At 41.1% G+C, this 25042-nt stretch overlaps 1 protein-coding gene across 7 annotated transcripts in view; it reads right to left on the minus strand.

Annotated features, from left to right (window-relative positions):
• Positions 1–25042, minus strand: part of FAT1 (FAT atypical cadherin 1) — a 430056-nt gene that overhangs the window by 117081 nt on the left and 287933 nt on the right. For 5 of the 7 annotated variants that reach the window (XR_014225403.1, XM_082261039.1, XM_082261042.1 and 2 more), the window contains exons 7-10: positions 20857–20925; positions 18137–18276; positions 3134–3409; positions 2814–3024 (exon numbers count right to left, since the gene is read on the minus strand). Coding sequence is in view for 6 of the 7 variants with exons in the window: in XM_082261039.1 (XP_082117165.1) it covers positions 2814–3024; positions 3134–3409; positions 18137–18276; positions 20857–20925 (696 nt within the window). In the remaining variant the exon portion in view is untranslated. The remainder of the gene's footprint in view (positions 1–2813; positions 3025–3133; positions 3410–18136; positions 18277–20856; positions 20926–25042) is intronic. The other 2 variants (XM_082261043.1, XM_082261041.1) reach the window with 1 other exon arrangement.

A 25042-nucleotide genomic window follows, 5' to 3' on the forward strand; every position in this document is an offset into this window, starting at 1 on the left:
ATAATTATAAATACGTTTTTGTGAGATAAACATTTCAGACTTGTAAGGCTTAAAGAGTAACTCCACTTCTGTTAAGAAAAAATCTCCTCTGGGTGATCAATGTCCATTCCGGGGATTTTAATAAACTCTGTAGCAGATTCCTACCTTATGTTGCTGTCAAGAAATGGCAATTTGTTTCATGTATACTTATTCTGAATGGGAGGGACTAGTTCATAATGAATCAGATAATGTCACTTTCTGTGTACTAATGAAGAAAGTTGCAGTGTCTGCATTCCTTTAAAAATGAATAACCCTTAGGGAGGATCTCACCAAATTTTTAATTTCTATTGCAGGGTTGCCTAAAATCTGACTTGTAGCTTAGTGCACACTTCTGGGAAAATCAGTGAGCCAATCACACATGCAGGAAATGACATTTCTAAAAGACATTCTGTAACTGTACGGGTCCTTTCACATGAACGATCTGATCAGATCCGCCTGCCAGTTTTTCAGGAGGACCTGATTGGATGCCCCATGCATCACTATGGGGCAGCGGATGTCAGCGGTGACATCTCTGCTGACACCCACTGCTATCCGCTTCCGATCCTGAAATCCGGACGGATGGAAACCCTATTTTCCATCCGTCCAGCGGATTTGATCGGATAAGAACGGACAAGCGGTCCATTCTCATCCGATTCCCCCATAGAGGAGAGCGGGGATCTGACAGCTCCCTCTCCGCACACAGAGCGGAGACGGAGCTGTCATCCGCCTGCTCAGCAGGGATCGGCGGATCGATCCCCGCTGAGCAGAACAGAGTCCGTCGGCGGATGCAGACCATGTGAAAGGACCCTACAGAAGATCTCCAGGTTACCATATTGTGCTGAATTTTTCAGAAAATTGCAGCGCTGAAGTCTGAGAAGGAAAGCTAATTTTAAATAGTTATAAATTACAACATGGCTTGTTTAGCAACTGTAAATGCTATAATAATTTTTATTTGCTATATTTTTTTACCACAAAAGTGGAATTACCCTTTAATAAAAATGGCAAAGTGCAAATGTGCAGTGGCCTACGGTAGTTGATCACAGTTAATGCTTTACTGATTTGGCTTCAGTTAAATGAAATGTAATGGTTTGGTATGGATTACAGCGCATTACACATCAGCATTGTTCACTGAGCTGTGACCATGAATTTCCACCCTAGGAAACTTCTGAAAGCAAGTTGGCCTGAGGCAATATTAAAACTACCGGACCTAACTTTATTAAAGCCCTGTCAAAACTTGGGCTATTCACACTGAGCATATAGAGTGAAAAAAAACTACATGATCAATAGGTCTATGTATATACGTAGTTTAAGTTATAGGAAAATATTCTGGAAAAGACATAAATCAATTTTCTGAAAAAGCTAGCACAGAAACAATATACGTAGTATCCGTAAAGTATTAGGTAATTTTACATTATCCTTTATGGCAGAAATGGGCATTTTCTAGTCTAAAATGTAAATAAAGGCAAAACTTTTTTTTTAAGTTTTGGATAGAGTGGAGATCGATTAAAACACCTGTCAGGTTTTATTGCTGCATGTGCTCTCGTTAAGGAGATCCACACTCTCTATTGTTCCTGTTTACCATTATCATTGAAAGTAAAAGTAAAAGAAAATCCTACATTTTGGGTTGTCCCTGGAAAAGTAATCGAGGGGAAATCTTCTAATGGGGACTGTAGTTCTGGTGACCTGGGGGTCCCCAAGGAATTCCCTTAATTTACAGGGATTTCTTTTTACTTCCTGTTTGGTTATGGGACAGGAACCGAAGAAAAATCTCCACTATGGATACAGAGGCTGAAAATAAAACTGACAGGGGTAATAACCAGCCACACTCTATCTAAAATAAAATAAAAATGTTTTGCCTACAGTTCTACGTTAAAGATAGATCACTGAGCAATGAAAGTTTCTTAACTATGTTTTATCCCTAAATTGCTCCCATAGTGTAGACCAGAGGTGTCAAACTCAATTTAATCACAGGTCACATCAGCATTATGGTTGCCCTCAAAGGGCCTGTTATATCAGTAAGACTAGATGTCCAGAGCACCCCACACCACCTTACACCCTTACATGAGATGTCAAGAGCCTCCCCACCATCAGAAGTCAAGAGTCATCCACCCTTCCTTACATCAAAATGCACCCCCTTATCCCCTGGAGTTAGCTTCCAGAGTCTGCTAAATGCTGAGACCAGGGGAGGCAGAGAGAATGTGGTGTTGCAGCTGCACAGAGAGATGCAGGATCTGTAGGAGGAGTTCTGCCCTCCTCTCAGCTGTGGACTGCTGAGAAAGGGGGAGGGGCAAAGACAAGCCTTTCTGCAGCTGCACAGAGAAGCGTTGGATCTGGCAAAGGAGTTCTGCCCCCTCTGGGGGCAGAGGCAAGGGGGGGGGGCTGAAGCTCCAGGAGAGGTCAGAGGGCCACATGAAATGGCCTGGGGGGCCACATTCGGCCCACGGGACTTGTGTTTGACACCTGTGGTGTAGACGATTAGCCAATTGAGGAGCTCAGCCTAGGTCATACCACCTTAACACCTTGTGGATAGTGGGGTCCTCCTAGTGATGCTTTCCAATGACAGATACCAGAAAAAGCATGTTGATATAAGGAGTCATCATGGGGCAGAGGGATCTCGGCTTTCAAATATGAGGTCTGTTAACTTTTTTTAAGAAAAACCGGAAAAAAAAGCCTGTACCCAAAACATTTTTTTGGTGAGCCTAGGGCAAATGACTTGTTTGTGCATTGCAGCTTTATACAGTATATAAGGCATTTATTCAGGTGTATGTGTTGATATTATTCAAAATATACTGTACCTGATTCAATGGAATAAACAACCTCAGCATTTTTCCCTTTATCTTTATCTAACGCAGTGACTTGGAGCACGGCAGATCCAACAGCTGCTGATTCATAGACTCGACCTTCATAGAAAGAGCTTGTAAACCAGGGGGCATGGTCATTGGTGTCAGTCACATTAATAACAATTCTGGCATAGTTGCGCATGACAGGGACATCTTGATCACGCACCTGAAAAATGAATGCATAGTCAATACTCCAGCACATGAATTTTACAATGAAAAATAAAAAATGTCCCATTTGTCAGCCGCAGAGAAAGAGATATGCGATTACTGCTTACCATTACGGTAAGAATGTGCTGCTGCATTGCTTCGTGATCCAATTTTTCTACAATGTACAGGGAGCCCGTGGCAGGGTCTATCCGAAACTTCTTCAGACTAGCAGGGTCAGTGCTGCTCTGTAATGTGTAAATCAATTTATTCTTCTCATCTTTGTCAGTGGCGGTGACTTGCAAAATTTCCGTCTCCGGTCTAACGTCTTCTGGGATCAGCACTTCGTACTTTGAGGTAGAGAATTCTGGCCGGTGGTCATTCGTATCGATTACTTTAATTAAAACCTAAAAATAGAGCATAATTAAAGATAACATGGTTTAAAGGAACTGAATATTTAACATTGCATAAGCAGTTATTTTTGTCTTCCACATACCTCACCAGGTATCTTTTAAGGGATTGTCCTAAAATGGCTTATGAAAATGCATATCGCCATTAGATTTTTTTTTTCTTATAAGCTTGTCATGAGACAAATATGGTGGCTGCTGCTTCTGACCTCTACTTGTCAAGATGCTAGCTGCAGGGCTGTCATGAGGAGGCTTTGCTTAAACACTTTTTGAAGCTACTGACCCAGAAAAATATACGAAATTCTAGCTTTTCTCTGGCTTTGATTTGCTGTATTTACCTGCATGTTCCAGGGCTGTGATTCAGAAGAACAGAAACCAGACATCACCAGGCAACCAGCGTTTTCAGAAAGCAGCAAGCAATGCCAGTCACCTATTTCTCTCATGGCCGATGCACTTGTGCAACATATATTTTCAGCCTGTAGCATTTTTGCTATGCATTCTATATTTCCTGTGTGCATGTCATTTTTTCTTTTGTCTATACACATCTATCTTTAGGCACCTTTGTATCACTGTGCTGGTGGTCATGGCTAATCTGTACATGGAGGCTGCTAACTTACTCAATCAAATAATTCATGGAGGTGTGCCTGATCTCTCACAGCCCAAGGCACAGGGTATTTTGGGGAGCCATGGTGGTGAAAAGGGTTATTACACTGCGGATGGTAAAGTCTGCCATCTTATAGTGCCTACTGTCTGGTACTGAATGCAAGGCGTTCTCTAGCTCTAGTCTAGTTGGAGCTTAAGCTGGCCATACATTAAACAATTTTCTTATTCAGTTTCCTTTACGCCGGCCACAGACAGTTCGAATCCTGGCCAGTTCAGCAGGGACCAGAACGAGATTCAAACCATGTAAAGGCATTAGATTACTCCCCCCACACCCAGAGAACACATTAGCTCTGGAGAAGAGATTCCCCCATCAACACTGAATGTGTTGATGGGGTTGCAGGAAAGAAAATCACTACATATATGGCAGGCTTTAGGTTTACCTTCAACAGTGTAGTGTAAGGGCTTGCCTGACTGCATATACATGAATAGTGTTAAGGTTTGACCTCATAATATATGGTTTTGGTAAATCCAAAGGAAAGTTGTACAAGAAAATTGTATAATGTATGCCCAGATTTAGACTCCAAGCCTGAGGACTTTGCCCACGTTCCATGTGACAGCGTTGGGACAATCAACAAACAGCAACACTTACACCTGAAGTGAATGAAGCAGCAAGGGGGAAGAATATATTCTGCTGGAGATGAAAGCATACGATCATTTTTTTTATTTTTGGACAGGGAAACATATTTACAGGATCTTCATATAGGCATACAGCTGATAGCTGACAAGGACAACAAACCATCCCCTGGCTTGGATATACCCAGCGCATACAAGGCTCCATACATATTATAAGCTTAGCCCTGCTGCATGAGGCTATTGGCCTTTAGCCACGGGTAGAAGGCACAGGTGCCCAGTCCAGCCCTGCTACCGGTTGCATGTCAACCTTTATGAGAGTGACAGCTTTTGCAGCTTAACTGTGCTTAAGGGTACTTGCGCTTAGGGAAGTATGTATCAAGGGACACAGTCCCAAAATTCAAGAAGTCTGGGTGCATACTGCCCCAAACAGAAGTAATGCTGAGTGTACTGTCCAGCAGAACCATTGATGGTATTTAACTGCTTCAATATCAATTTTCAATTTCAGCTGTCATCACTGTCTCACTTTGAATGACAATTGTGTGGTCATGTAGCACTGTACCCATATGAAATTTTTATAATTGTATAATGGAGTGTACTGTCCAGCAGAAACAGCTGTCAGCCTTCCATAGACTTTGACAGGCTGCTGGCAGTTGGGCTGGATGATGCACCTGTGCCCTCCACCTGCAGCTGAATGCCGGTGTTCCGTGAGAATAACCTACCCCGTGAGAAATGCCTACCCTCATCACTTCCTGTCAGAAACATCTGAGCAGCGTAGCAGTGCGCATGCTCAAAGCCGCGGATACGTCATTGAACAGCTGAGGGCCTGACAAATGCGCATGCTCGGAGGGCATGGATTTATCACGGTAGTGTGTGTAACGTTACATTTGCGGCGCTTACATTAAAACAGCTCCTCTGCAACATGAGTCATCTCCGCTCCTATCCCTGTCACTTCCCTGATCTCGGCTAATAAATATAAAAACGGTGGTGGGTGTATGAAATGTAAATGACGGAGATCTCGGCTCCGTGATCCGCTTTTATATTTATTAGCCGCGATCAGGGAAGTGACAGGGATAGGAGCGGAGATGACTCATGTTGCAGAGGAGCTGTTTTAATGTAAGCGCCGCAAATGTAACGTTACACACACTACCGTGATAAATCCATACCCTCCGAGCATGCGCACTTGTCAGGCCCTCAGCTGTTCAATGACTTAGGTGCTGACGTAGGTGCACCGGAAGTGACGAGGGTAGGCATTTCTCACGGGTAGGTTTTTCTCACGGAACATCGGCGCCCCATGCACTAGGCCTAAACGCCGAGAGCACATAGGGCCTAAGGATTGTATCAGGAAGTGTCTTCACAGTGGATAAACATGCACTTCTGACCAGTACAACCATGCCACAATCTTGAGCGTTCCAATCTCTCCTCAGTCATTCAAAGTGTACTCTACAGGCTGTGTTAGGCCCTATTTACACTGGCAGTGTCAAACTTGTATTTATCTTTATTTAGAGGACAATTGTAAGCACAGGTAATCCTTATTAAATGGCGTCATTCAAAGCCAGCATTTACCTGCATTGAGGTACATTCAGTTTAGCTATGTTTAGGGAAAAATAGAAGTCCAGGTGCCCAGGATTTGATTAGATACACTAAACATTGCTAAACGAATATAAACCTGGCTAAACCCACATCAGGAGCACCTAAACACAGGAAAAAGTGATAACATTTGTTTATACTTCCCAAATAACTTCTCAAGCATATATATATATTTTTTTTTTTTATACAGAGGTCTATTAAGAGCTCATACTATTTGTCACTAAATACGACCTCTTTAGTTAGATGAGTGAAAGTAAGAAAAAGTGTTTTTAGAGTGATTGGGCGCAGGATCATTCCCAGAATAGCTCTACCATCAAACAATCGTTATCTCAGTTCTGGTACATTCCATAAATACTCACTGGAATGTTTGTGAATGTCACAGCAATTATTTCATACCAAACAAGTTATACTTTATGTCACCCATCTTTAGAACAAGGAGCTTGTTAAGTTAGTGTGATTACACTTTTTATGTTTTATGTGCCTCCAGTTTATGCTTTAGACGTCCTTTTGCCCCTGAAAACACGGCAGGTAGAAATAGTAAGCAGTGTTGTTCACTACTCTTCTGACAGACTTAATTTAGAGTTTTCATGTCATCAAATATATAACAATACATGAATTAACGTGCCTTTGGGCATCATAGATTATATCTCCATCTGCGACAATAATTTCAGGTGATGATTTTACACAGTTTTACTTTATGAGGTGATAAATTCATAAAACAGGAGCAGCATTTTCAAGATTCCAATTAAACACAGCGATACCCTGGGAATAACAGCACAACCTGCGCCATTTACCTACATATTTAGTACATAGACGGTAGCAGTCACTTTCACAGAAACATGTTGGAGAAGTTCCTGATTATGGTTATTTAGCGCATTTATTTACACCGCGATAGCATGAACGTAATTATTTACACATTTCCCTGCAACAGGGAAGCTTACACTCTAATAAGTGACTAAATAAAGAATAGAGGATTGCAGCTGCAAGATAAAGATACTATTGTGGCACGGTAGGGAGACACATTACAGCAAGGAAGACTTCAGTGCAGCCTCTGAGAAATGAAGACAGATGAGGGAACGAGGGGTATGCAAACAATATCTTAAGGTGGTTGTAAAGGTGCGCAGCTTCCCCTTCAATCCCCCCTAATACTTACCTAAGCCCAATTTTGATCCAGTGATGTGCATGAGACCTGAGGCTCTCCCGTGTCTCTCCCTCCTGATTGGCTAAGCTGCAAAGGCAGGAGCGGGGGGGCGCTCTCTGTGTCTTATGGACAGAGATGTATAGTAACTAAGTAGAACTACTTCACTACTGTACTTAAGTACCGAAAGGCGGTATCTGTACTTTCCTGGAGTAGAATTTTTTTCTCCTACTTCCACTTTTACTTCACTACATTTTTTTCAATGATTTCAATACTTCTACTCCGATATTTTTTTTTGTGCTGCATAGTTACTCGTTACAATTATAAAAATTACCACTGCCAGAACAGTAGATGGCAGGTTTCATGAAGCTCAAAACATGTGTATTATCAGCGCATACGAAAATAAATGCTACTGTATGCATAAATAAAAGCTGCGTTTGAAATAATAAAAAACAATATGATGTTCAAACTTTTGACTTCTTTCTTTAATAACTACAAAACACAGTACTTGTACTTTTACTTTCAGTACTTGAGTAGCAAAATTTAAAAAAAAACTACTTGCAATACTTAAGTAAAAAAATGTTGAATACTTTAGTACTTCTACTCAAGTCACTTTTTGATCGAGCACTTCCACTTCTACTCAAGTCACTTTTTGATCGAGCACTTCCACTTCTACTCAAGTCACTTTTTGATCGAGCACTTGTACTTTTACTCAAGTATGGGTTTCGAGTACTTTATACAACTCTGCTTATGGACACAGAGAGCTGGTTCAGGAACGAGAAAGGAAACTGAACAGCTTGCTTTGGGACCCCTCAGCAAGAAGGAGGGGCCCAGAGCGCCGGCAGGGGACCTGAAAAGAGGATGATCGGGGCTGCTCCGTCCAAACCCACTGCACAGAGCAGGTAGGTATGACATGTTTATTTTTTTAATACATTTTTTTTCATTTACAATCACTTTAAACACTGGCGCATATCCAAAACGAACATTTTTTTCCATCTATGCCTGACTGAGGAGGTTTGCCTTCATTCCTAATTGTACCCAGTTCAGTTACTATGTAATGCATAAGCCTCTTAAAGTAAACAGAAAACTTCCTTTACCTTCCCTGACTGAGCCAAATCTTCTTGTCTCACACGATCCCCTTCCCAGACACTACAGCTCACAGTGGGAGGGTTTCATAGGCAGAGCTGTCAATCCAGAAAACCATGGGCAGGTGTGCTGATTGACATGCTACAGGCTTGTGAATGAGCAGTGACAATGTTGATCTCCATGCCCCATGCAACATTTTTTATCCCACTGTAGTGTAAACAGACACAGCCTACGTGAGAGTGGTACCTCTGCTCTGAATTCAGGAGCAGTGCAGCATCGTTTTCACACCTCACAGGAAGCCTTATTAGGCGGACTTCACAGGCAGTATGGGTGTTTGTGGGACTTTTCAGGAGAACTAAGAGAAAACTAAGTGCAGATGGGCTCATAAATTTGTGCTGCAGCACAATTTTTATGAACGATCATATTTCAATTTTACAGAAAGTGGCTGAAGGTCTCTCGAAAGTAAGGAAAATATCCTGCAGTTGTCACTAGAACAAGTGTCCACATTGGAAGGTAACATAAGGCTTTAGATAAAGACAGCCCCCTGACACAAGTTTCTAATGAAATATTACAAATGGTACAAATGTGCATTAATATTCACATAGCCCATGCCTTTAGAAAAGCGAGAAGGACCACTTTGTAGACATCAGTGTGTGTCAGCCTCAATCAGAAAAAAAAATATCCTAGGAAATCTCAACAACACTCCCCCCCAAAAGACTTGCTCAGGGATGTCTGGAGATTAGGTCCACAGACATTACCTTATCTGAGCATAAATGGGACATTATAGCCATGAAACAAATACAGATAAAAATGTTTATCTAAATTTTTATCTGTATTTGTTTCATGTGCGTTGCCCTTCCATGTGTTCTTTGCTATGAAGGCCAGTTATAGGTGGGGGCAGAGGCCATTTTCTTTGTTGGACATTATAGCCATCCTCCTTTCCAAGGCAGAGAGTGGATGGGTACTTGATTCTACCAAAGTACCTGAACCAAAGGAATTTGAGTGGATCCCTTCGATTTAACCACTTGCCGTCTGCTCACTAGAGCTCTACTGCGGCAAAGTGGCTCTTGTAGGTCTGACGACGTAGACCTACAACGGCAGACACTCCCCGTTCTCGGCGTGTTTTCAGTCACAGCGGGAGTCGGGCCAGGGGAGGAGCAGCGGCGATCGCCGCTGCTCTTCCCGGATCGTCGGGGAATCGAGTGTGGAGATCCGCCTGCTTGTGTAAACACAAGCGGGTGGATCTCCTAAGTGACAGGCAGGGTCAGATTGCAGGGTGCAGCATAGCTGAACCTGCGATCTGTCCTTGTGTCACTCAGTCACCTCCCCCCACACACGTCAGTAAGCACCAGGCATACATTAACCCCCTCCCTCTCCAATAAAATGAACCCCTTCCCTGCCAGTGTCATTTTTACAGTAACAGTGCATATATATAGCACTGATTACTGCAGTAATGTCACTGGTAACCCCAAAAGTGTCAAAAATGTCAGTCAAGGGTCCGATCTGTCCGCCGCAATGTCGCAGTCCCGCAAAAAAAAAAAAAAAAAGCGCAGATCGCCACCATTACTCGTAAAAAAAAAAAAAAAAACACCAAAAATGACAGAAATCTTTCCCTTAGTTAGTAAACGCAATAACTTTTGCGCAAACCAATCAAAATATGCTTATTGTTATTTTGTTTACCAAACATAGGTAGCAGAAAACAAATTGGCCAAAAATGTAAAAAAATTTTGATTTTTACATTTTTGGGGGGGGGGGGGGGGTAATTTCATATAAGAAAATGTGAAAAATATTGTTATTTTTTCAAAATTTACGCTCTTTTTTTGTTTATAGCGCAAAAAGTAAAAATCGCACAGGTGATAAAATACCACCAAAAGAAAGCTCTGTTTTTGGGAAAAAAAGTACGTAAATTTTGTTTGGGTACGGCGTCGCACGGCCGCGCAATTGTCAGCTAAAGTCGCACAGTGCCGAATCGCAAAAAGTGGCCTGGACGTAAGACAGCAAAATCCTCCCGGGGAAAGTGGTTAAAGGAAAAAAAATATGGAGATTTGTGGCCTGTAAAGTTCTACTAATTATTTCTGATCTCTCTAAAAGGTTGCCAAACACAGCTCAAATTTCAGCCAATTCTTGCTGAATTGGCAAAAATTTGAGCCGTGGGTGCCTCTGTTGGCATTACCTAGCTCGACAAATTGACTTTTGTTGAATAAGCCTTGGCAGCATCCAATCAGATGCAGGTACTCTTCCAGTATTCTGACAGCCATGGGTGCTTGCTGTCAGAATACAATAATTGGTAGGAGGTATTTGTAAATTTGTACAGCATAGAACTGATCAATCTGAATGTTTAGCCAACTTCAAAGTTATTACCTGCATAACAAGAACAATTGAGAACAAAAACAAATGTTTTATATATAAATGCTATTTATTTAAAGATACGTAGTTACATTTCCACAATACTTATTAATTGCAGTACTGTAGAGAGCATATATAGAGCCAAGGTGAATGTTTATGTAGCTTTGTATATAAAATAATACCCTTGGGAGCACAAATTGCAGCGCTGCACACAAATCAGACATTAGCACAAAGCATGGGCCAGAACAAGCTGAATTTTCAGACTGTAATTTGTGTGAGTTTTCTTAAAAAGCCTATAAAACCTTGACCTTGGAAGCATTGTGGAACAGCGTGCTAGAAAAAAAAGTGAATATGCAAGCAGTTCTCCAACCAGAGTCCTACGGCTGCATGGAGCACAGCCCGCGTACTTACAGGAATGCCTGTTAATTAAGATTTGCCAACACCGAGCACATTCTCTGAATTCTTGATTGTACAAATCCCTATGATTATTCAACAGTTTAAACCACTGGCTCAATGTGACAGAATGCGTGTGATCCTATAACTTACTTAGGACATAATTCTACAAAGAAAAGTTTGCAGGTAATTAAGACTGAAACCCCTTATTTACTATAAGTATTGACTGAAGCTGAAGAGCCTCAGCTCAAAACAGACCTCCCAACAGATTCCCATATAAAAAGAGGGTAATGAGATAAAATATCATTTAAACTTTACTATAAAATTTTAAAGTAATTTTAAAGATTTATAATTCTGCAGCTTCCATTAAATTAATACCTGGTAATGCTGCCAAGAAGTTGCTTATTTAGATAGTTTTGTGATAGGGTGACAACAGTCTCCCAAATGGGCTTCTATATTGTCACTCATTACTTCTGATAGGGGTTGATTTACTAATGGCAAATAGGCTGTTCACTTTGCAAGGGAATGTTCCTCTTAGCTTAGTAAATGTGGTGAAAATTCACGTTGTAAAGAATACCCAATCATCTGAAAGGGAAAAAAACAGTAGTTTTGCTTGTACATGATTAGATGGTGGAAGTCAGCAGAGCTTCACTTCATTCACTAAGCTTCCTCGTAAAGTAAAAATTATCTTGCAAAGGGAATACTATATTTGCTTTTGATAGATCAACATCAATAAGTGGCCTTTTCTAACACATTTTATGCAGGTCTAGGCCACAGTTGTCACGATCAGAAAATCTTTCCTGAAAATTACCATTCATTCAGCCATTGCTGGCGTACATGCTTGTAGACAAAAAGTTACTGCAAACAAGTAGTAGGTGATCAGCAATACTGAGAAGCAACAAAAAATGAAAAAATGTAAAAACATAAATAAAGTTACCAAATGAAATGTTATTCACCTAAAGAGGAATTTTACACAGTTTCAGGAAACATCAGCAGTTACAAATACTGTAACCTGCTGACTTTTAAAAAAAACACATACTTACCAGCCTAGCTCTGTCTAGCAGCAACCCAAAAATGTCACAGCTAGTTGAGATCCTGTACCGCCATCATGTATCTAGGGGCTAACTGTTATTTTCTTAATATCACAGCCGTCCCCCTATTGCACATGCGTGAGATGCGCCAACTAGGGGAATACTCTCCTAAGACCCCTTTCACACACGCGGACCGTTCAGATCCGCCTGTCCGTTTTTTGGCGGATCTGAACTAATGCCCCATGCATCTCTATGGGGGAATCAGATGTCAGCGGAGACATGTCCTCTGACATCTGATCCGTCAAATCTGGACGGATGGAAACCCTATTTTCTATCCGTCCAGCGGATCGGATGGGATTGGATGAGAACGGACAAACGGTTCGTTCTCATCCGATTCCCCCATAGAGAACAGCGGGGACCTGACAGCTCTGTCTCCGCACACAGCGTGGAAACAGAGCTGCCATCCGCCTGCTCAGCGGGGGGATCGGCGAATCAACCCCCCGCTGAGAAAAACTGAGTCCGCCGACGAACCGCCAGGTGTGAAAGAGGCCTTAAGCTTCCTGGGATGTTTGATGTTCCCAGGACAGCATATAGGAGGCAAAAACAAAGGTTTTTGCACCATAACAGGAAGGGCCTGACCAAGGATTTTTATGGCAAGATCACTAGGTATTATTTGAATGAAAGTAGTTGATTTACAGAAATTGGAAATCAATCCATACAAGCAACAAAGAGCTGAAAGCCAATGACAAAGCTTTATTCAGCCAGCAATACATGCTGATCTGCATGAATGACCTCATGTGACATGTTTCACCCTTACAGACTTAGCTGTAGAGAAATCGAAACCTGTAAGGATGAAATGCGTTAGTAAAGGGTGGTTCCCAGACGGAGATTGGAACATAAATCTTTGACTGAAAAATGTATAGTAAAAAGGATTTAGGTCATCAGTGTTGCAGCCCTTTGTATGGACTTTACATGGAACAAGGATGCGCTCCCATCGTTGGAACCTGCAATGAATGGAGCGAATTGGACTTAGGTCGGAATCTTAGTAGGAATTCATTGATTGGAAATAACTGTTGAAATTACCTTTGCGTGTTAAAGTGTGGCTAAACTCACAACAGTAAAATCAGTCTGTATTTGCAGTAATGAATGCTTGTTATACTCACTGTAAAACCTAAGCTGTTTATCCTCCGCAATGTGTAAAAAGGCTGTTTCATCTTTTCTTCTCTGATCCTTCTCTTATTTTACTGTCCCCAAACCATCTGCCTTGGGGGCACTCTGCACGAGCTCAGTTTGGCATGTAATTTTTTTTTCTTTTTGGGAGGAAGCATGTGATCAGCACAGGGTGATTAGCACAGGGGTGATCAGAACAGGGCCAATCAGCACTGTTCAGACAGAGGGTCAGGGGTCATGCAGCCTCATAAAACAGTTAGAGGAGAATGAAAACTCCTCCGACAAGCTTTAACCATACACTCATAGAAGTCATAAGACTGCTATATACTGCTGATGAGAAATGATATTTAGCAGTTTATATTTACTAAAAATATTGCATTTCCATGCTCTGTATACTGTGTGAGACCAAATATAGTGAATGTAGGGTTCTGGGTTTAGTAACTCATCTTATATGGGATTTTGGAGATCTGTACATACGCCTATTATCCCCAAGCTGTAATCCCAAATAAAGAAAACCTTCAGCCTATGCAGGGATTCTTGCATGTCTCTATGAATGCAATTCTTTTAAATTTAAGAGTTCGGCATATTCTTACTTTAAAGTAGGAATTCAGTCAACCCTGATAACTAGGTAAAAAAAGATTTGAATAGATCACTTACACAGCCAATTTGGGACTCTGACTCAAGCAGCGCAATCTTAGAAACTCAAGATTTTATGAAATGCTCCTAGATATTGAATGATGCCGCAATGTTCGGATCCTGCTAGACTTCTCTGTTTGCCTGGGAAATCCTAGCCCTGCCTTGTGCCATCCTGCTTTACTAGTTAATAATCCCCCACTTCAGTGAAAAGAGGTATTTGTTCAATTACCCATATACCAGACTCTTGATCTGTTGGGAAGAATGGACTGGATTGATTAATTATTTCCAAGGTCATGTGGTCAAAGGCCTAGTAGTCAATGAGCCCCAACAAGTAAAAAAGCCATTACAGCTTTTCTGTGGACAGGAACATATTTAATTTTGAAACAAACTGTAGAACAGGGCTGGGATCTAAGTGTTTCCTCCTTTTCATTTTTTGTGAGTCTTTTTAGCAAAACTTCACTGACCCTGCATGCCCTTCTATAGTCACTGTGTCTCAGCCTCCATTCTCAGCTTCAGAGGTCTGTATAAATAACTTAAAATGCCAAAGAAAAAAAAAAAATACTAACCAGGGGATTATTTCACTCAGAACAGCAATCTTTCAAAAGACGTGTTATTGTCTCGGATGCCATGGCAGCGGTGTTACATTCAGCCTGGGAAGGCTGAGCAAAGCAGCCAGATCTCCATGGGCTGAAGCAAGCACAGGCAAGCGGCATTGCAGAAGCAAGCATGACGTGAAGCAGACACAGAACGGAGAAGCATTTAGACGCTGGGGTTTCTGAAAATGTTTGGATGTTACTCCAGGTCAACAATTTGCAGTCATTTAAGTTTTGGTTTGCAAGGAATAATTTACAGCTGATTTTTATTCATGGGGAGAAGGTGCTGTTTAGCCTGATTTATCACATTTTCTTATCCCTTTGAGCAATCATTTTTCACATGTTGGAAGTGGTGTGGAATTAAGGTTTGAACATAAGAGGCCCTATACAAAAATAAAAAGTGCTAAGTGAAAACTGTAGGAGCTCTGCTAAGCACTGTTCTTATCAACAATACCTTACGGCTTAATTATTAAGGTAGCGCAAAGCCCAATGTTTATGTGCAGTCTTCACTAAACCATATCAGTCAAAATGTAAAGTAAAAGCAGTCAGATGAGAACATAGATTAAATCTAAATGGTCCCTACAGGTTACTGCACTTATTCAAGCTAGCCATACATGGCTACAATTTCTCTCAGCCTGTGGGCTGAACAAGAGAAAACCATAAGATTCCCCTTCCAGGCTAAACAGTGTGGCTGGTAGAATCTTCACTGCTAGATATTGTATTTAGGCAGCAAAGACAACAGTGGATAGGCCGCAGTCACTGTTTAGCTGAGAATTTTCCACCTTCAGGTAATATTTAAAAGAGAAGTATGGGGTATTAAAAAAAAATAATAACCTTATACTCACATGGGTGATGCTGCATCTGTCCCCCGAGCCTCTGCAATGAGAACTGAGCGATCAAACTTCACTGATCACTCAGTTCCTGGTCTTCAGTGAGCAGAGAGTCAGTGACTGTCAGTTACTGGCTCTCTGCTCTGCCCCTCTAGTGCTCACTAGAGGGCAGGGGGGAGAGCGGCTGGATCAGGCTCCCAGCGGCGCAGGTGACAGATTGAGCCGGTTGCTGGTCCAGGCATCTGACCTGCTATCAGTGAAAATTGTTCACAGGAGTGCAGAACAAACTACACTCCTGTGATCTATAGAAGAAGTAGGGCCAAAAAAAAGCTTTGGCCATACTCTTCCTTTAAATCAAATTTTGTTGAGCCAAGTGGCATTGACAGGACCACCAGTGCCTTGAAGTTCAGCTGATTCTACAATAATCAGCTGAAATATTAGCTGTGTATGGCTAGCTTTAGAACACCTTGTACTACTATTATTTAAAAAAAGCCTGATCTTGTTCATGTGACCTTTTGTACAATATACTTGATTTTGTGTATGGGATTCACATGGCTCTAATAGTCATATTGATGTAAGAGACTTCAAAAACGTATCACTGTGGTTCTACTTCACATCATAGCTAAACATTTCTGAATCAGTACAAAAAAAGCAAAACAAAAAAAAATAAATCTGCTCTATGAATTGACATACGTTTTTAATGTGCTAATGTATTTAAAGCTGAAGTTTAGATATGCAGTTTATACATGGTTGCATTGGTCCAGCTTGAACCAATGTATTCTAAGCATGTATGTGCCATGCCTGTGGGAACCCTGTTGAAGCTGGAAATGCCTGTAGCAAGCACCACTACTACAGTAACTGCCACTAGCCTCTAGGGGAAAGGCTGTTCTGATGTTTATTGAACACTGAATGCCGCTGTGCACGGCACCATTCAGCGGAAACTTAGCCTTTTCTTCAATAAATGCAACGTGTTCTCTGATTGGCTGAGGTAGAGATTGTGACATCATCGCCCCTCCTCTCTACCTTGTTCAATTAGAGAACACCTTGCATGTATTCAGAAAGTGCAGCGTGTTGTGCCAAGTGAATGACCTTCTGGGACAGCTGCTCAGCACAGGTCCTAGAACATAGTGGAGATCACTGTAGTAACAATGCCTACTAAAGTGAACTTCCACAGGGAACCCAGAGGTATAGTTACATTGGTACAAGTTGAATCAATGTACTGTAAGCATGTAAAAGCTAACATACATGAAATTCAGTTTTGACTTAAAGCGGAGTTCCACCCTAAAATTATACTTACCTCCATCTTCTTGCTCCGGGTCACCTGAAAAACAAATGGATAATCGCAATTTTTTTTTTTTTTTACTTACCTTGTTTAGAAGAAAATATACTTACCTTACTTCCTCTTCCTCCCCTCGGCGGCCACGGCGATTCGTCACTTCCTGGCTTGCAATGATTCCTGGGAGCTGAACGTCATCGCTCCCAGGAATCAATGCGACTGCACCGGCCCCGACGTCAGTTCCGGTGCAGGCGCCGTCATACCTTGCTAAACAGCTTCTGGGCATGCCCAGAAGCTGTGCAGGGATGACGCTGCCGCACCGGAAGGGACGGCGGGGCCAGTGCAGTGCATCGTGGGACCGAAGAAGACGGAAGAGGACACAGGAGAGGATCGCGCTGGCTTCAAGCTGCCCACACCAGAGATGGCAGCGCTGAACAATACATTTTCAAGGTAAGTATTTCTTCTAAAAGGTAAGTGCAACCCGGGACAGATCAGAGGCTAGCCATTGTGGAATGCACTAGCCCTGACTGTCCCGGGGGTATTTTTATTAAAAAAAACTTTCCCAGGGTGGAACTCCGCTTTAAGGTTAATGGCCTGTAGCTTTCCTAAAATTCTCTTTCAGGCCAAGATCTAGAATACCTCTGCACTACTGTCTTTTTCTGAGCTTGGCAATAACGGCACCATCCAAGACTAACAGACACTATTACAGGTTAGCATGTTGTTAGCTAATCTTTTGGGGCTCCACTGGGCAAAACTGGCGAGACCAGAAGTACACAGCAAACTGCACAAAAAGGAGGAAAGATAGATAGCTAAATATAACAGGAAAATTAATTACAAAATTATATAAAAAAGGGAATCTGCACATTACCAAAACACTCAAATCTGAGCTGAAAGCCATATTTTTTATCATACACATTTGTTAGTCTTCTTAGGAACATGCCATATGTTGGAAAGATGTAGTTAGCTTTTTTACAGTTTAAAAGTCATCCTTGGCACATTCTCTGTACAGTTGTGTGATGGCATCGCCTTTCCAGTGTTGGACACAAATCTGTAAGAATGTGGTGAACTTGAGTGAAATGCCACTCCTAGCAGTGAAGGATTTAATATGCTTGCATTATCCTTCTGAAATGTTTATTGTTGTCTGTAGGGGTTACAATATGCTGTTTTGCTTAAATATGTTCTAAAATGTACTAGATAAGACTCAAAGTGGCTGGCTGTGCATTCCTCCAGAGCCTTATCTGTCTAGATTAACCCCCTCCGGCTTCAGCAGAGCACGCAACATGAGAACTTCTTATTTCATTTAAGCATTTCACAAACATTTTAGGTTAGTGTCATATACAACTTATAAGAGCTACGGGCACAGAAAAAATATTCCCTTTAAACACTTCATTAGCAATTCAATTACCTGTGTACTGATAGATCTTGTCCCATCTGTTGCCTCCACTGTCAAGTTGTAATTAGATTTCTGTTCTGCATCGAGAGGTCTAGCAACAATGATGGTTCCAGTGCCCTTGTCCACATCAAACCTGCTGTCGTAGTTTCCACCTGGTTAGAATAAGTAAGACATTTATAAAAAAGCATCTCTACAAGGGCCAGCGATGATACAGAAGATCAACAGAGGCCATGGCACTACAGGAACGAAAGAGTGTGTGTGGTAAGAAAGAGTGAGACATCCCATTACAGTGATCAACAAGCTTAAAGGCACAAACAAGAACAGGGACATACACTATACTGATACAGACATATAAAGGCACAAACTGCACCGTACAACAAAAAAGTAAAGAGAAAAAATATCTCTAGATTTATAAAATAAACGATATACTAATGAAACATGTGAATTGACATAGGAGTAAGCAATACATGGCTCTCAGCTGTGCAACCACCCTGAGTATGACTGGCAAGTATATATACATATCAAACAGGCACATCAAGTACAAAACACCTAGCGCATTATCTTTAAGACTTTATTAAAGGGCTGACAGTTCCGAGGAAGGGGGCTAGATCCCCAAAACACACAAGTTGGCATTGTCATCCATACACACCAGGTTGAGGTGGATGGAGGATTTTATGATCTTACCCTGAGCTTTGTGCATTTAATGTGTCGATTGGCCACCTAACTTGTATTTAATGTTTTCATATACCCTTTATGAATGTGCGCATTTGTGCCCTTTTTGTTTGTGTTTTGTGCAGTGTTGTATTTCCCTGATCTGAGGAAGGCTGCACCACTATATCTTTCCAGCCCAGGTTGCCGAATAGCTTTGAGACTTATGATCTATATGATCGGTGCCTCTATCATTTCTGAGCGTTGCAGTGTCAAGTCTGCATCTCTTTCTCTAGGCACATCAGGTACAGAGTGTAAAGAGACACTGTCTTTGGATACATTCATCCTAACAACAGTGTCTATTTAAATACAGAAAAAGGCTAGCACACCGATGACCCAATGAATAGAATTTACTTAAGGACACATGTTAAAACACTACCAGGTGTGCCAGATGTCTGTGTCTCCTTGCTGTATGCTGTAATTTCCCTTTCCAACTGCTACATTAGTATAGTGTATGCCTGCATCTCTGAAGGGACACATTATTAAGGTAGTAAGTGGGAGAACAGCATGGAGTAGGAAATAAGCAGGCATCTCACCCACCCTGAATTGTCCAACTTTAAAGAAGTCTACTGACAATTCCAGCACTGCAAAAAAGTGAGGATCCCATTCTACCGAGGTCATACAGGGAAGTTTTAGACTTATCTGTCACAAGGATACAAGTATCCTAAAAGTAGCATCTCTTTGAAACTAAACCTGCCAGAAGTGAGACATGGAGGCTACAATTGTTGATCTACCTTTGTTAGTTTTAGCTGACTCTCTGTCTTGGTGATCCATCTGCTTCAATACTTTCTAAATTTCTGACCCAGAAGAAGAATTCACATTAGTAAAGTCAGAATTCTTTATCCCCTATTGGACTGTAAGCTTTAACGAGCAAGGCCCTTTGATTCCTTCTGTATTGAATTGAATTGTAACTGTAATGTCTGCCCTTATGTTGTAAAGTGCTGAGTAAACTGTTAATGCTATATCAATTCTGAATAATAATAGAAATCATCTACATACTTGCTCCTGACCACTCAGTCAAAGTACTAAAGCTGGGGGGTTAGCATGAGAGAGCCAACTAGCATTTTCATAAGGGGGGTTCTGCAATTGTAGCCACCATGTTTTCTCACAAAAAGTCCAACCTGGCAGTGTACTCATCTGTTAAAATCACTGCTAGGACTCAGACACAATTAGAAAGGTTTTTTGTACCTAGCAAGAAGACTACCACCTTGCCAAACATGGAGATAACTTACTGGATAAACCAAGTAGTTTTAATGAATACTGACTCTGCCATGTTGGCTATAGGGTAGGAGATTTACCAATGTTCTGTAAGGATTTTAAGCCCGTATAAACTTAAAAAAACTCACAGTACTTCCAAATACCTCAAACGTTCTTTAAAATATTTTTTTCTGTTTGGAAAAAGACAACTACATTCCATCAGACATAGCCAGTGTTGCTTTAACATCAAGAGAGCCAAAGATTGCATGCCCCAAACTACATCAAACAAAAACAAAATAATTAAAATAGATTGATAAGGGAGTAGTCTTAGGGTCATCCAATGACCTTTATCTAGAGATATATATATTATATATATATATATATATATATATATATATATATATATATAGACAGGCTATACTAACTGGTTCTTATTAGCAGTCAGTTTTAATGAATCTGCAGTAGCTTTCATGATCATAGTCATCAAATCACATTAAACGTATATGATTTCTAAAGCAATATATTATTTGCATATAACTGATGATGACTTTTAGATTGAAGGATTCTTCAATTTCATAACTAGCTGACATAAAATTATAGCCACAAGCTAATACTTATGCCCTAATTACTCCAATATCAATCTGTTGGAAGGCCAGTGGAAAAATTTGTCCTTGACAGAAAAAAAAATTAAACACAGAGCTCCTAAGATAAGCTTGAGGCCCTGGTAATGAGTAAAAAAAATTTGAACTGAATCTCAAACAAATGTTTTGCTGTAGTGATGGTTCTACAATGAGCTTCTGAATAAAGGATCCTATTGTAGCAGATACCTTCTGCTACACAGTTGTAGTCACAAGCCATCTGAACGATGTAAAATACTTCATTAGATAGGTCATCTCCTGGCAGCACTCATAGTAAAGACAGAACAGACAGATAAAAAACATGGACACGTCAATGGCTAACTGTATACATCCACTGAAATAAAATTTTTATTGGAAATTCAATAGCAGCTATCAAATACTATAACCATCATAAAAAGAAGAAAGAAGAAAACCTAAGCGCATTATCAAAAGTATGTAAAGGGTAACCTGAGCAACGGGCATTTATTAAATTATTGGTTCATCACCATTATTAATCAAAACCGGGGCTGGATTTGGCCTTTGTATGCACTTATGCTTAGCATTGCTTTTCTTCACTTGACCATCCTGCTCCTTCTCTAGCTTTGTACAATGAAGATGCTGTGGCATTCTACAGGTTGCAGTATCACAAGTCTATTTGCCAATTAACATTAGGCTAAGGGATGGAGCTCTCAGCCTGTAGTACTAATACTTCATTTCAGTTTTGAATAATGTGAGGAATGATTAGAACCTCTGTCAGGTTTATTTTTCTGTCTTTGTCCAGTTGGGGAGATTTCCCTTTACTTCCTGTCCCAGAGAAGCAACAGAAAGTGAGAAAACAATTTCTTCAAAGTTGGGAAATCCCCTCTTCCTTTGGGTATTACCAAAACAGGCAAGATTTTTCCATTATCTCCATTATCTCCAAGAAAACTATAACATTTTTGGTTTCCTATCAAAAGGAAAAGAAAAATTCTGATCCCTCACAAGTCCACTCCAGGCTGTCCAGTCTCCTCAGCCTCTTTGTCCTCTGATAACATCAAGATCCCATAGCCTTGCAATGGATGTGAAGCCGCCACAGGAAAGTCCACTGCCGGAGTGCAGAAGAGAAGGGGAGAGTGTTAACTGTCCAGGGAGTGCAGGATTGGGTAAAACTGTTGTTTCCAGTCCCCTGGACCTAATTAATCATTTAACCCTTGCAGTTTGAGTGCAGCTGCACTGCAAAGGAGGCGTGTTCCTTTCTCTAGTGATGGGCTTTAAAGTGGTACTAAAGGCTAATTCTAGCTAACCTTAAAAGCATTCCCTGTCACCTCCTCCTACCTAGATCTGTATACTTACCTTTTTTTTAAATCTGGTCTAGTCTTAGCCCCCGTTCACATAGAGGCGACCTGTGAGGCGACCTGGTCGCCGCAGGTCGCCTTCCATAGGGAAGCTGCAGACCCGTTCTAATAGGAGCGACACAAGTCGCTCCGACTTAGAAAAAGGGTCCAGAGCTTCTTTGGGGCGACCAGGAGGCGACCGCCATAGACTTCAATGTTATGAAGTCCGTGGCGGCCGCTCCGAGGTCGCGGCGCGCTGCTCGCACCGCGATCTCGGAGGTCGCCACCCGAAGTCGGATCGCCCCTATGTGAATGGGGGCTTATGATTATTATGATTTTATTATTATTATTATTATTATGATTCAGCAGCTCTAATTCCCAGGGCCATAACATCACCCAACGTCTCCCATGTTGAGCCATTGTCAGAGCTCCCTCCTCTCCCCTGCAGTGCAGCAGATGCTGACTGACAAAGGAGCAGCTGGATCACATGACTCGACCGGAATAAATAGGTAAATACACAGATCTCTTTTATACAGGGAATACTGGATAGTGGAAGGAGGAAAAACTTTTTAGGAATAGTTAAAGTTAGCCTTTTCTTACACTTTAGGGTTTTTACATATATAATATAACATATACCATATTTTTTAGCATTCCAGCAGTTTAGGTGCACAATAAAAATGGTGGGTGACAAATTAGCATTCAGGACCCTGCTACACTTCCATGATGCAATAGCGTGTGTGTTGGTGTGTTGTAGTGCCATTTATTTTACATGGCACCCAATGTGCCAAAGCAACCTACCTGTGCTGCAATATGGCGCATCTGTGATGCACTGCACTGGCCAAAATATTGCACGTCTGATTTTTGGATGCGCTGGTAGCCCATTCATTTTTAATGGGCTGCCTAAACATACTGCACATGAAATAACGTGTATCAACACATCACAGCAATGAAAAAAGGCCCTCAATCGTTCAAAACTTGTTAAATACACTATCTCACGGAGTACACCTCTCACATTTTGTAAATATTTTATTATATCTTTTCATGTGACAACACTGAAGAAATGACACTTTTCTACAATGCAAAGTAGTGAGTGTACAGCTTGTATAACTGTGTAAATTTGCTGTCCCCTCAAAATAACTCAACACACAGCCTTTAATGTCTGAGCACTGACAGGCTGTCCCCCCACACCTGCAACCTCTGCAGCAATGCTGGCAGCATTCATATGTCTATTTCCCAAAGACAACCTCTGGATATGACGCTGAGCACATGCACTGAACTTCTTTGGTCAACCACGGACGAGGCTTGTTCTGAGTGGAACCTGTCCTGTTAAACCACTCTATGGTCTCGGCCACCGTGCTGCAGCTCAGTTTCAGGGTCTTGGCAATCTTCTTATAGCCTAGGCCATCTTTATAAAGAGCAACAATTCTTTTTTTTTTCAGATTCTCAAAGAGTTCTTTGCCATGAGGTGTCATGTTGAACTTCCAGCGACCAGTATGAGAATGAGAGCAAAAATACCAAATTTAACACACCTGCTCCCCATTCACACTCACTTTTGTTGCCAGCGGTTTAGACATTAATGGCTGTGTGTTGAGTTATTTTGAGGGGACAGCAAATTTACACTGTTATACAAGCTGTACACTCACTACTTTACATTGTAGCAAAGTGTCATTTCTTCAGTGTTGTCATATTAAAAGATATAATAAAATATTTACAAAAACGTGAGGGGTGTACTCACTTTTGTGAGATACTGTATACATAACTAACCATTTCAAAAGGGATTAAAGATCAAAAAACATGTTTTGAAGATGAAGGGATGCTAAGCAGATGCAATCGTACCATTCTTAATTCTACTGGCAAATAAAACCTTTAATTCATGCATGTAAGCTTCTTTTTAAATGGCATTCATGCATTTTGTTAAACTTCCCATGGATTTTTACATACTGAATAATTCTAGCAGCTATTAATGAAGCGATGTTCTTCTGCAGAAGAGTAAATGTCATGGAATGTGTAGGGAGGACACTTGTGATATAACTCTTTTATTCAGAGTTGGCTGGGGAGACTTGTGAACTAAAATGTCGAGTTTAAGGAATAACGTGTGATGTGACACAGTCCAGCAGCACAGAGAGTGGAGCATGATTTCTCAAGCTAAACTGGGAAGAGACAGCCAGAGTAGGCTATGGATTTAGCAGCTCCCGCCAGTAGAAGATAACTGTGTATGTACAATCTTCAATTTTCTGACTCTTCCTGAAATCCTAGCTGTTGCCATTACAATCCATGTATAATACATTAAATATATAAACAAGCATTAACCAGAGCGTTGCAATTACAGTGAGCAACATATATCTGCAATTTATAATCAGCAGTTAACAGATAAATCTTTGAGAAACAGTGCTTAATTGCACAACATCTGGTGGGATTAAAACAAAGTTGAGGATCAGCAGATGGATGAACAAACCTTTCCTGAACATGTAAATGTGGATAAAAACAGGGAATTAAAGCCAAATCATTATGGATGTTAAAACTGCAATTGTTTAGGAAGGTAAGCATCACTGAAAAAAAAAGAAAAAACACCGGCTTGAAATGTCCCACTTGTTCTGCAAAATGGAAGTTGGCACTTTTCTGCCAAAGTTAGATATTACCAAGCAGTTCAGATTCTTTGCAGTCTGTTAATTTTGAGATTATTTTAAATTAAAGCGGAAATAAACCCATCCATTAAACAGTTACATTTCCAACAAGTGTAGGGAATGTAACAACCCCATTGGTTGCGCTCTCAACCAAACTGTCAAACCATCCAATGGCTGATGTCATAACTGATCACATGTGCAGCACTATGGCAGTTGCAGATCAAACAGAAGCAGGGATGGCAGTTTCCCTGGTTGAAAAACAATAGGAGGGTTTAATTCCACTTTACTGTGACTATAGGTGTTTACAATGAAAATCAAAACAAATTTAACGCCATCCATACATAAAGTGACCTTCAAGGGGTCAACAAGATTACGAAGGCACTAACCTGAACAGAAATGATACTCTGCAAAAATGTCACCCTGTAGCAAAGCTTGCAGTTCTGATCCTTTTTGACTCAT

The sequence above is a fragment of the Pelophylax lessonae genome, assembly GCF_965119305.1.
Source record: "Pelophylax lessonae genome assembly, chromosome: 1".
NCBI classification, from domain to species: domain Eukaryota; kingdom Metazoa; phylum Chordata; class Amphibia; order Anura; family Ranidae; genus Pelophylax; species Pelophylax lessonae.